This window comes from Typopeltis vanoorti, chromosome 10 (assembly GCF_054136105.1).
Source record: "Typopeltis vanoorti isolate ZY-2024b chromosome 10, IOZ_Tvanoo_1.0, whole genome shotgun sequence".
Lineage (NCBI taxonomy): Eukaryota > Metazoa > Arthropoda > Arachnida > Uropygi > Thelyphonidae > Typopeltis > Typopeltis vanoorti.
The window spans coordinates 36414539-36427355 of NC_143558.1; the positions used below are offsets into that span (position 1 = coordinate 36414539).

A 12817-nucleotide genomic window follows, 5' to 3' on the forward strand; every position below is an offset into this window, starting at 1 on the left:
TAAAAACACTATATAACAGGGCAAAATTAATCTGCTCAGATGACAAGACCCTGACTATGGAACTAAACCACATCCTCAACACTTTCTTAGCCAATGGCTACAACCCCAAAAAAATCCAAAAAATACTAAAACCTGTAAACCACAACCCCCCTCCCCCCCTCCACAATAAAGACTACACCAAGTCTATCACTATCCCCTACATCCAGGGCACCTCTGAAAAAATAACTAATATCCTCAAAAAATATGACCTTACTTCCTGTTACAGACCATATAAAAAGTTGGCATCCCTTATCCGCTCTACCAAAGACCAACCACTTCCCCTAGACCTACCTGGTGTATACCAGGTCCCTTGCAGCTGCAAATTGTCCTACTTTGGCCAAACAGGCAGAACAACAAATATCAGGATTTCAGAACACCAAGACTACATCCGGTTTCACCAGTACAGCCGCTCTGGGCTGGCAGACCATGCCTTAGATACCCACCATAAAATCCGTTGGAAGAAGACAAAAATAATCCATCGCAGCAAGTTTAAATACGAAAGACTATTCAAAGAATCTTCAGCAGCTCTAAAAAATGTTCCTAACCTCAACAAATTTGGGTGCATGAAACTGCCCCAAATTTGGGAGACTTTCATTTTGAGAACTTCAGCCCAACTGCCAAGACTACCAAATTAGCCCGCAAGAGGGCACCATTAGGACTTTAGGAACAAAATTAGTTCTTATTTTCTTCCTCATTTGCTTTGTTAGTTCCTTAGTGCACATACCATATCTTTATGTTCCCGAAGATGGCAATGTGACATTGCCGAAATATAGAAGTGATTCATTAAAGTTATCTTTAATTAATTTACTTTATATGCGTTGTCAATTCCGTAAATTAATTACCAGTTATGTCTAACCAACGTATAAGTCTTACTACTAGATATTTGTAAAAATAGCTAAACAAAAGTCATGAAGAGACTTTGGTAAGAATATAGAAAATAAATATCAAGAAGGTGGCAAAATGTTCTAGATGCTGTTGCAAAAGCTCAGAAGGTATAAGTTTTGCAGTGTTTACACTGCATGATTCAGAGGACCTGGTTAGAAGGGTTGAATTCTAGATGATCGGAGTAGTGCTGTCATAGTTCCCATCTATATAAAAAAAAAGGAAATAAAACTAAATGTGAGAATTACAGAGGAGTTTCTCTACTAAGTATTTCAGGTAATATTTATGCAAGTATACATGAAAAGAGATTGAGAAAGATTGTGGAAGAGAACCTTGGAGAAGAACAAGCTAGGTTCAGGTCAAATAGAGGTTGTCAAGACCAGATTTTCACTTTATGACAAATAGTTCAGAAATAATGGAAATATAACAAGGATCTGTACATAAGTTCTATAGATCTGGAAAAGGCATATGGCAAGGTGCCTAGGGAAAAGCTTTTCAAAACAGTACATTTATATGTGGTAAATGGAACATTATACAGAGCAATATATAGTCTATATTTAAATTGCCAGTCAGAGTTAGAACTGAAGGAAATACAGGAAGACAGTTTGATTTTAAATGAGTGGTAAGACAATGATGTACTTTATCTCCACTCTTGTTCATCATCTATATGGATCACATTATGAAAGAAATTGGCATTTGGCATCATATTAGAATTGGGCATGTCAAATTTAGTGCTTTGCTTTATGCAAATGATGTTGTATTCCTACTCACATCTAATGCAAGTCTCCAGGATTCCCCAACTAAATTGAATAACAGGTGTAACAAATTTGGCATGAAAATCAGCAATAAAAAGGTCAAAACTATGTAAATTAGGCAGAAACATTGAACATATCAGCTGCATTCTGAATTGAGAGTCTACAGAACAGGTAAAATATTTTGACTATTTAGGCACAGTGTTTAGTGAAGATATCAAGTTAAATTTGGAAATAAACAACAGGATAAGTAATGCTGGCATCGTGGGTAGCCAGCTGAATAAATTTATATGGAATAAGAGAAAAATTAGCCAATACACCAAACTATCAGTATACAAGACAAGTTCAAACCAATTTTAAGGTACTGATCTGAGAGTTAGGTTAGAAAAAAGCACTTGATCTAAGACTAGAGACTGCAGGCAGAATCATATTAAAAATGAAGATATTAGAAAGCAACCTTGATGAACAGTAGCAAACCTCCAAAAATACTACATGGATATAAATTCAGTGGAAAAAGAAGAATTGGAAGACCAAGAAAGTGATGGCATTAGACCAGAACAGACCACTTTACCTAAAATTGGAAGAAGAAAAGAAGACGTTAGCTTCAAAGAATGTGTCAGCAAAGCTAATCTAAGGTGGTATGACCACTTAAATATAATGGGTTGGGGAAAGGTTAGCAAAACAGGTGAGTTGATGGGAAAGAGACTCAGAGGAAGACCAAGGTCTAAATAAATAAATAAATTCCGTGTGATGATTTTGTATTCCCCCTTTATCCGGGAGTTCAAGGTAATATCTAGCCCCCCCCCCCCCAAAAAAAAAAAAAAATTATCCAGGCTCCGGAACCAGCATAGACTGATGAATCAGACCTATGGCTGGGTCAGTATTCCTGACTGTAATCCGTGTGTGTCCTCGAACCGGTTTGCCTGCTTGCAGGTTGAAAAGCACCAGGTAACTGGCAGAAAAAACCCTGCTATCCACACTCAAGACTGGCTAACTTGGCTATGGCTGAGGAAGATCCTTGAGCTCCTCACGTCGTTGAAGGGAATCGAACCCAGGACACTCCTTCCCCAGGCATATGGTTGCAAAGCGCAAAGCCACTATGCTAACTGTGCAGACATAACAAAGCAATGAAGTTGTCCTTGCTAGGCTCTGCATAGGGCACTGTCATCTTACACATTCTTATTTATTAAGGAGAACTGATAACCAATCTGTGTTCAAACAATATAGCATGCATTTCATTTGTCACATTTCGGTGGGTGCCAGCACTTTGCTTCAGAAAGAAATGAGTGTTTTACTGCTCTAGTTGAGCCATATTACATGAATAAGACAAATTACATGCTAACTTAAAAAAAAAAAAATATTTATTTATTTAAATGTATTTGATTATAAATTCTATTTGTATGTATATACTGCTTTGCTTAACATAATTATTTTTAAAATTTGATTTTTTTTTTGTACATAGCATGTTATTTAATAATTTATCTCTTTCTTACTTTTTATTTTTTATCTTGAATAGTTCTGCAACCTTTGGTTTGATTCAATGTGACCTTTGCTTTCCTTGTGCCAATAAACTCCTAATTAACAATCCAATCCAACCACAGAATTTCATATAATCCTTGTCAGTCCCCCTACATTCTAGACCTCTTCCTAACCAGCTCTTTCTTGTGAAATACACTGTTGATGTTAGCTATTCTCATGGTATGTCTGACCATGCCTTGTTTGCTTTCCTACAAATTGCCTTCTCCCTATAAATCTCATCCTCACATCACATCTTATGGCACTGCAATAGTGCCAGTTAGGATGACCCTTGAGATTTCTATGAATCATCATTTATGGTATGAATATTGCTTCCACTCTTCTGATCTTAGTACCTGCTCTGATCTAATAACTGAAATTATTCTCCCTTGGATTGGTGCTTTTGTTTTCCCTACTCTACTCAAAATCCTCTTATCCAAATCTGATTCTCTAACAATTCTACCAATGCAGTTCAAGCCAAATGTTCAATGCCTCAAGTTAAAAGCTCCCTCCTATATAATATATATATATATATATATATATATATATATGTTTATTTCTTTATGGCTCCCATAAATGAGTTGAGTTTTGCATCCAAACTCAACAAACATATTAGCAAGATATTGTCTTACATAAAAAAACTCTACACATATTAAAATCATTATACAGAATCTTCAATTTGGAGGGAAATAATCGCTTAGTTAGCTTTGATGTGTCAACCCATTTTACTAATGCTCCAGCAGATGATACACTATACACTAGTTTCTTTCTAAAATCCCTCCCCACCAAATATTTGCATAATCTTTATGCACTGTCTTAAATCAGATATTTTAGCTGGAATAACCAGCTCTTTAAACAGTGTGGCCTGTCCTCAAGCCCTAAGTATGGCTTTTTACAAGTCCTCAACAATATCCGCATTCAGATTACCTTTACTCTAGTAGAGGAAAAAAAAGGAGATTCTTCTGGCCTTCTTGGATACTTTAGTTCCAAGGCAATTAGATGGGTCCCTAATGTGCTCAGTCTGTTGAAAGCCCACATATAGGTAGGATGCTTACATTCCGCTTCACATCATCATGCCAAGAAATGTGGGATTTCCAAAATTTAGCCTCTAATGCAGAGCAAATTTTATCCTCAGAACCTATACTGCATCTAGAACAACAAGCTCTACATACACCTTCTGAACAACAGAATGGTAAAAATAAATAAATAAAAAAACTCTAAAAAAGACGACCTCTTCTCCCCAACCAGATTATATGTATATACACTATGTTACTACCCTACATCAAAGGTATAACAGATAACCTAGGCTCACTCCTGAAACAACACAGAATCAGAACAGTATACAAACCTCTGGACAAAGTCTCTACTTTTGTCAGGAAAATTAAGAATTGTCAGGATCCTCTTTCCTTTCCAGGTGTCTACAGTATCTCCTGTCAATGTGGGATTCTATACTTTGGATAGATAGGATGGACCACCATACTAAGAAGAAAAGAACATAAAAAACTATATTTGGTATAGATAACCAAAAAAGTAGACTTGCTCAACATGTTTTGTTTGGTGATCATTTTCATCAGCTGGAAAAAAACTGAAGCTACTACACAGATTCCAATTTAAATCACAGAGATTGTTCCTAGAAGCAGCTCTTATGCTACAGAGTCATTTGAGCTGTAATATAAATGATGCACCATATTTGGTATAGATAACCAAAAAAGTAGACTTGCTCAACATGCTTTGTATGATGATCATTTTCATCAGCTGGAAAAAAACTGAAGCTACTACACAGATCCCAATTTAAATCATGGAGATTGTTCCTAGAAGCAGCTCTTGTGCTACAGAGTCATTTGAGCTGTAATATAAATGATGCACCATCAGAGTACCATGATTTTGGAGCATGATCCTATCTGCATAAGGGCAATAATCGCAGAACATTATTGTAGAAATTACCATTGCTGCCCTCCATGTATGGAAATACAATTTCTATACATATGACAGTCCTTGCCTTTGAGCTCATTTTACTTTTTAGTCTTTGCTAATTGTTTATATTCAATATGCTTTTGATAATGCTAGCTTGAGCTGACAAGCATCAAGTTATAAATGTTTAGTTTATTTAGTTTATTAGTTATTCCATTCCTGTTTCTACACATTAAAAACTATGTAGAAACAGCTATCCCATCCCTGTTTCTACATAGTTTTTAATCTAGAAACTTCATGTAATTGTGTTGGACTGTCCTAGTATTATGTATACCTCTCCTCCCACAACAGTATGGCAGGAAATGGTGCCAGTGATGATGTACCTTTATAGTTACTCCACTTCTTTATCATTTCTTTTCTACCAGTGCTTCTTGCAAGATAATCATTACTTTCAGATCTCTGCGGTTAACTTGTAAGTCACTGTTCACCATGCTTTCATAATGAAAATTGTAGAAGATTTATGTACTGTCAAATTTTTCCTGGCTCATCTTCATTCAAGTGGATACTTTAATATTAACTGGATACATTGAAGATTGGAAATAGGTTAGATGCCTTATTAGTTCTGTGCACACCCACAGATGAAGAAAGAACCAAATATTACAAAAGAATACTTTTTTTTTTCAATTTCCTTTATTGCTGGTCTGGTTGGCTGAGCAGTTGATACTCGCAATCTGACCAAACAGGCTCTTAGTTGGAATGCTGCCATGGGCATGGATGTTTGTGATTGTCTTTAGGTAGCAGGCAAATTTCACTACTGAGTGTGAGAATAAGCTCCTGCTTATTGGAGACCTAAAGTGGCTTAAAAATTTAATATTTAGTCTCTTAAGAGGAGGGTGTCCAAACTGTATTTTTTTTAATGCAAAAAATACTAATAATAAAAAACATTCTTAACCTACCTATGGTACATTTAGTGCTGTGGGTAAGATAAGATTTTTTATTTTATTATTATTGTCATTCACAAAATGCTATAAATCTAGCATTTTGTGGGCAAAAGAGTTACTCACACTTGTTGACTGGTAAGTATACGAAATACGATTATCCATATTTTAGCATTGTCAAACTTAATGTTTGCTAAATAACCAGTTTTGTTCTTTGCAGAATAGGAAGGAGAAAAAAAAGTGAAATTATTTTTCATATGTTACACTTTTATGACTTTCTTTAAAGATGACACTAATAATGGGTTGGTTTAAAACTTATTAGCATTAATACCACTTTTCCTGATGTTTCTAATTGTTATCAACATAATAAAATTCATAATGGACTATAATTTAGTTTCATATGTTCAAGAATATTATTATTATTTTATTATTTTTACTGCTATTTTGCCCTATTTTGGTTAGGAGTGCCCCTTTTTTTTAATGTCATTGGCTTTTTACTCAAGAATTCTTAGGGCATTGCAGATGTATTTTAGAGACAAATATATGTAGCATAATAGCAGAAAATTCGCACATACCTTTTCTTGGATGTTGTTGCCTGTCTTCTTTCTGCGGTGTGCATACTTCTGCTGTTATGGTGTTGAAAGGGGAGTGGTGGGCTTAGGCAATGTGTCAGAATTAATTTGAAAAAAACCCAGGTTTTTTCAATGACATTAAAAAAAGGGGCACTCTTAAACAAAAGCAGGCAAAATAGCCATAAAAATAATAGTTTTTAAGAGGAGTAACATGGGAGTTTTCCCAGAAATAATACTTATATTATTTTTTATCCCTTATTTTAGGCAATAAATGAGTTATTTAAATTAATGCGGCTCTTTGTGACAAAATACAATGACAGTAGTGAACAAGAATTGAGGGAAATACATCATTTCAAGAGAACTACACTGCGTTTGTATTTAACAGTCTTAGATGCAAGGGCATGTTGGGCTACTTTGATTAATGCACTTCGAGTTCTTGTAGAAACCACTGATGATCGTTTCTTTGTTATTTGCAATAATGGACTACCTCTGCTCTTTCAGGTTTGTATTTTTTTTTTTTTTTTTCGTCGTTGTTTTTGTTAGTTTTTAATGAATATCCTCTTATGCAAGTTATTATGTATCTCATCTCTTTTGCATGCTTTAAATGAATACTAATGCTAAGAGAAATCAATACTTCTGACATCACTCAGAAATCTTGAGATGTAAAATATATAAATCATTGTACTCAGAATAGCAATTTCTGATAATTGAAGAGTCAGATAACTGAAGTACAATTACTTGTTACTCTGCCAGAAGTCAGTTGACATGCAAGAGTCATTAAAGTCTGATAAATCATAGATTGTTGTGTTAATAGATAATCCCTTAACACGTACATTTAGGCACCATAGAGATTGTGTCATATTGCACTTTCTTGTTAGGCAGGAAGCAGCAACTTTTTTTGTACTTTCTGTTTGCATATTGAACAGACATTCTACTAATTGTTTCATGCTGTTTCAATGTTGGGTGGGTATGCTGCAGGTTGTAATGTCTGGTTAAAGGTTATTTTTCATTGAAACCCAAAGCTATGTAGAATAGAAAAGAATCTGCTAGTTTTAGGATATATAAGTAACCAGTAATTAAGAGAAATTTCTTTTAATTTGGATGGTGTATTTAACTTACTAAATGTGTAATGAATTACATGTCAATCCATATTAATATATTAATTATGGGCAAATAAATATCATAAAAATAAATAAAATAAATAAATAACATAAATATGCTTTCAGAGGAGTGTGTAGTGAATAACATTCCTCACACACTACACAGACACATAAGCAAAATATTGTTGAAATTTTATTGCAGCAATTAATCCAGTCCAATATCTTTAACAACCTAAATTATTATAGAGAAGAAATTATATTCTGGTTTCAATCCTATAATTGATAATGATATATATATATATATATTTGCATTTTGGGAAGACTTTTATATTCAGAGCATATGGACCAGTGGGACATGCAAAAAGACATCTCTGTTCATGGCATTTGTAATTGTATTTGGACACTGATGTTCTTTGTTGGTGTTCTTTAATTGGGAATTATTCTTGTTGACTGAAGAATGAGACTTTTTTTTATGAAATCTGATTGAATTCATTTTTTTTGTTGCTGTTGTTTTATTTTGTTTTCTGTGAGGGTCTGATGATATTAGTAAGAGACACAGCATGACTGAAAATTAATGGCTCCAGGTGGAAGGATGTCGCTATTTCTTGTCGTAAGAAGAAGAAGCATTTGTTCTAATGTAAAAAAATTTTTTGCTCTCCACTGACTGGGGGGGGGGGGGGGGGGCTTTTGATATGAATTTGCTCTTCTGAACCCTTACCATCTCTGAAAATAGACAAATCTGAAATAATAGGACAGCCCACACACCATGCAACCTGCTGTTCCTGTGTAGTAAAACAAAGAGGAAACCAATGAAAACTAATGTTCGGTATGAGTTATAATAAAGAATACACTCTAGTTCCAGGTTTGTTCTAATGGCGCAGCACAGAATATGTCATCACCTGTAAACTACTTTACTCCACAGCGGGTGAGGCATCATCAGACTAGACTATCTCTGTGGAATGTCTGAATTGGAAATACACTTTACTGATAGCTGTGTCATGTAATATTCATTCCAATACTAGTCTACTAATATTGAGTAGTTTGATTTCTCATTTCACATAAATATGCACACCACTAGATGTTTTCCCACATTCCACATATCTTCACTACTTGGGATCTGGGAACAAGAATGGCTACATTTTAACGCACTCTGTAATTCCACATTAATTGCCTGATTATCACATAATGAATAATGAACAGCACACTTTGTTGTGGACATACATATTTCTGTGTATTGTAGAAATAGTTACTACCAAGACTGGTTTCGACCTTTATTATAATAGATGAAGATAATAATGAAGGGACCGAACAATTCAGAAGTGATATATTTTCCATATACAAGTAGTAATATATTGTATACCCCATATCAGAATACTCTGGAAAGTGAATTATAGAAGACAAGATATTATATTTTCATCTTAATCCTATACTCAGTTCAAACTCTTTTCTTACAACTGAGTATAGCATTAAGATGTAAGCCAAGAGTTTGCACATGATGTACACCCAATTCTCCATTTACATGGTAGATTGGCTCCAGAAAAAATCATGTAAATGAAAACCATGTAAAAAGAATACAGTGCATCTGAAAAAATAGAAGAATGGTTTCAGATGTGAAAACCCAATACAGACAACAAAGAGATGCATATAGTGTGTCACTAATAAAACAGAAATTTGAAAAGGCTCAAATACATCCTCACATATGGTTATTAGTTAAATTTTATTTGCTGTCACTTTCTGACAATAGCTGCATTCTTTTGTGTGAGACTAGAATTAAATCACTTCCATCATTTGAACATTTTGGCCATACTGCAAGGCTGAAACGTTTTCTTCAGTAAAAGGAACTAAATAGCACTAATTTCCAAAAATTCCAAGATTAATTTTTTTTTTATCACAAACTCTGTAATTAATTGTTGAAATTCTGTTTTACTAAATCTTTGTATAATTCTTCATATCACACCACACATGACTTCAGTTCACGTTTAAACTGTTCAGCTCGTTCAGTATTTGGATCATGTGTAAGAAAATGACTTTGCAATTTTACTAGCCATTTGAAGCCCTTGAGTAGAATCTCTTCATAATAATCATCATCACTTTTTTCTCTTTCATCGAGATTCTCAAAGACAGCTTCTATTATTTCATCATCATTAATAGCCTTGTCAACATCAAGAAGCTTTCCAGCATGCATTCAAAGTTGATGGTTCAATTCTGATAACACCAACTTAGCAAATTTGATGCAATCCAAAATAGAAAATTTCTTCCTCACATCAATAACTGTCAGTAAATTATCCTTATCTAGTTTATCTGAAAATGTATTGGAATGTTCTTCTTATGTAGTAAGTTTTGAAGGTACGAATCATACCCTGGTCTGGTGGTTGTATTAAAGATGTTGTATTAGGTGGCAGAAAACAAAATTCCACATTTGGATGTTCTAAAACAGGATGGACAGGCACATAGCCTAGTCTATAATCAATAAAACTTTAAAGTCCAGATTTTTTCCCCCATCAAATAGTGTTTTATTTCTAGAACAAAACATTGATGGACCTATTCAGTAAAAATTTCTTTTTTAACCCAACCTTTTTTATTTGCCTTCCAGTGCACTGGTAATGTGTTAAAATCCACACCTTTCATTACCACATCTGTCTTAGGGATCGATTAATGAGTAAGTTTTAATGTACGATCTCCTGAAGCATTGCTGCAAAATAATAGAGTCGCACGATCCTCAGCTGCTTTAAAGCCACCAACACTTTTTTGTGATTTTGTTATGTAAGTTCTACTTGGCATTTGTTTACATTCTGTAGCGCAGAGTAATCCATTATATTTAAAACATTGAGGGGGTTCCCCAAAATTCAAGTTTAAGCACAGATGTACCATACTAGGAAATGATAATTATAATGGAAATACCCTTTTTAACAGAACTGAATTCAAACAGAAATTTTAAAAATAAGCACCATTTGAATCATGTTAAATCAAAATATACAGTGGAAAAATAGAAGTGCTTTTGTTTTCTAAACCATGTTATTTCGAAATCATGTAAAAAAAAATTTTTTTTTAAATCTCTGTAAAAAGAGAATTAGCTGTATTTTCATAGCCAGGCTATTTGTATACAGAAGCTGTTGGCTTCACATCAATTGCCTCACTTCTCATTATGCTCATCATACTTCCTTTCAGACAGGTACTTGCTGTGCATCATGGGAAGGGTCACTATCCTAATCATGCAGTGATTAGATTAGACAAGATTATCTTGTCTTGTATAATTTACTTCTAACCAAGTGGGAAAACTTTCTACACCTCTCTCTAATCCAGAGATTTTAATAATATGATGGTGGTATAATTTTATTACTTGTATGTGGAAAATATATGACGTCAGTATTGATTTAACCTTCAGTATATTCAAAGGACTAACTCCCATTGATGAGACGTTGATAAAGGTTGAAACCAGTTTGGATGAATCTTCCCATAATGCATAATAATATTCATTTCCTTTGAGAAGTGTATATAAGGAATACTAATGCAACAGGTCAACATCCTCTATCTACAAATAGCCTACTTGAAAATACTTCATTTACAAACTTTGTTTATGCTTGGCTAAAAGAGCAGTGATTGATTTAGAAGATATGGAGTTTTTAGAAGCAAAAATGATGGCATGGTTTGATAGAAGTGAGTTGAAAAGAGCCATGATCGCTAATGAGTCAATGATAGGTTGTGCAGGAGGAATGATGTGCATTTTTGGGATGTTCAGAATGAATTTGACAGAAGGATTTATGGATCACACTTGAATGAACTTGGACTTAGGTACAGAGTCATCAAGAAATTAGCAAGAAAAGAAGTACAAGGGAGAATGTTTGGTTGTTTAAAGAAAGCAGTATCAGACTGCATATACAGCATCAAGAGGAAAGATCAGTAGATAGATAGAATCTATCTACAAATATTAAGTAGGAGCTGTAGAGGATGTTTCATAATTTCTGTTGATTTTTTACATGCTGTTGAAAAAAAAATCTATAATCTATGTAGAAACATGATGCATACCCTACAGTGCAACAACAAAAAGCAAGAGATAACTTGACATCAGGTCTGGTTTTTTCCTAATTCATCATGACATGCATGTAGTTACAAACAGTTTACAGCAATCCACAAACCAGCAAGTAATGTCATAACAAATGTGTGCTTTCCATTGTTATTCATGTTCAAATATTTTCATTCTGTATGTTAACTGTTATGATCTGTTTTTTAATTCATGGAATTTTCCTGATGATGATGTGAAAGAAAGGGTTTTCACAGATCTAGTCAAGTAATCAATAAAATTAGTTTACTGTCCCATTTGATTCTTTAATGGTGGAGTAATACCAGGAAAAATATTCCTATCATATTCTAATTATCAACTAGTGATTGATATACTTCACTTGATGCATTAATAATACATTCTCTGTTCATTAATTTCTCTATTTGTTTCAATTTGCATTATTATAGTATGTTGCATGTTTTTAGATTTATGCAAGTAATAGATTAAATTTTGATATTGTTGTTACTTGCTACACTTGATGCTATTTTACAATATATTTTTATGTTGAAATTTAATAATGGTATATAAATTAAGGTGGAAGAAAAAAAATTTTTTTTTTTTGTTTCATTCTATCTTTAGGCCTTTCACACACTTCATATGATGTACCATGAAGCAACTGCTTGTCATGTAACAGGAGATATGGTAGATCTTTTAGCAATTGTTCAAGATCTTCTTAAAACTGCTAGAAGTAGCCATGATACACCAGAAGTAAGACAGTGGCTGAGTGGCTGGAAAGACCATATTGATAACATCAGGAAATTACTGACATTACTGAACTCATACACCCCACCAGAAGTCAGGACAATATGTATTGGTGAATACTTTTTATAGCATTTTCCTCTCTCTATCTCTCTTTCTTAATGAGCAAATTGTTATAGTCAAACCTCTATCTCTTTAAATTCTGATTTTATTTAGTACTATTTCTCATTTATTTAAGTAATTAAATAAAATTAATCCTATCCCAGAAAATATTATTCACAGTATCACAAACACAAGTACCATGTTCTGTCAATCTCTTTCTTACTCTACTATTCATATAATAATTGGC

At 33.8% G+C, this 12817-nt stretch overlaps 1 protein-coding gene across 1 annotated transcript in view; it reads left to right on the forward strand.

The window, feature by feature from the left end:
* The window catches only part of puf (ubiquitinyl hydrolase 1 puf), a 1013305-nt gene that overhangs the window by 882007 nt on the left and 118481 nt on the right, over positions 1 to 12817 (forward strand). Inside the window, exons 67-68 of the mRNA XM_090399560.1 lie at positions 6874 to 7110; positions 12349 to 12583. Coding sequence (XP_090255686.1) covers positions 6874 to 7110; positions 12349 to 12583 — 472 coding nt within the window. The remainder of the gene's footprint in view (positions 1 to 6873; positions 7111 to 12348; positions 12584 to 12817) is intronic.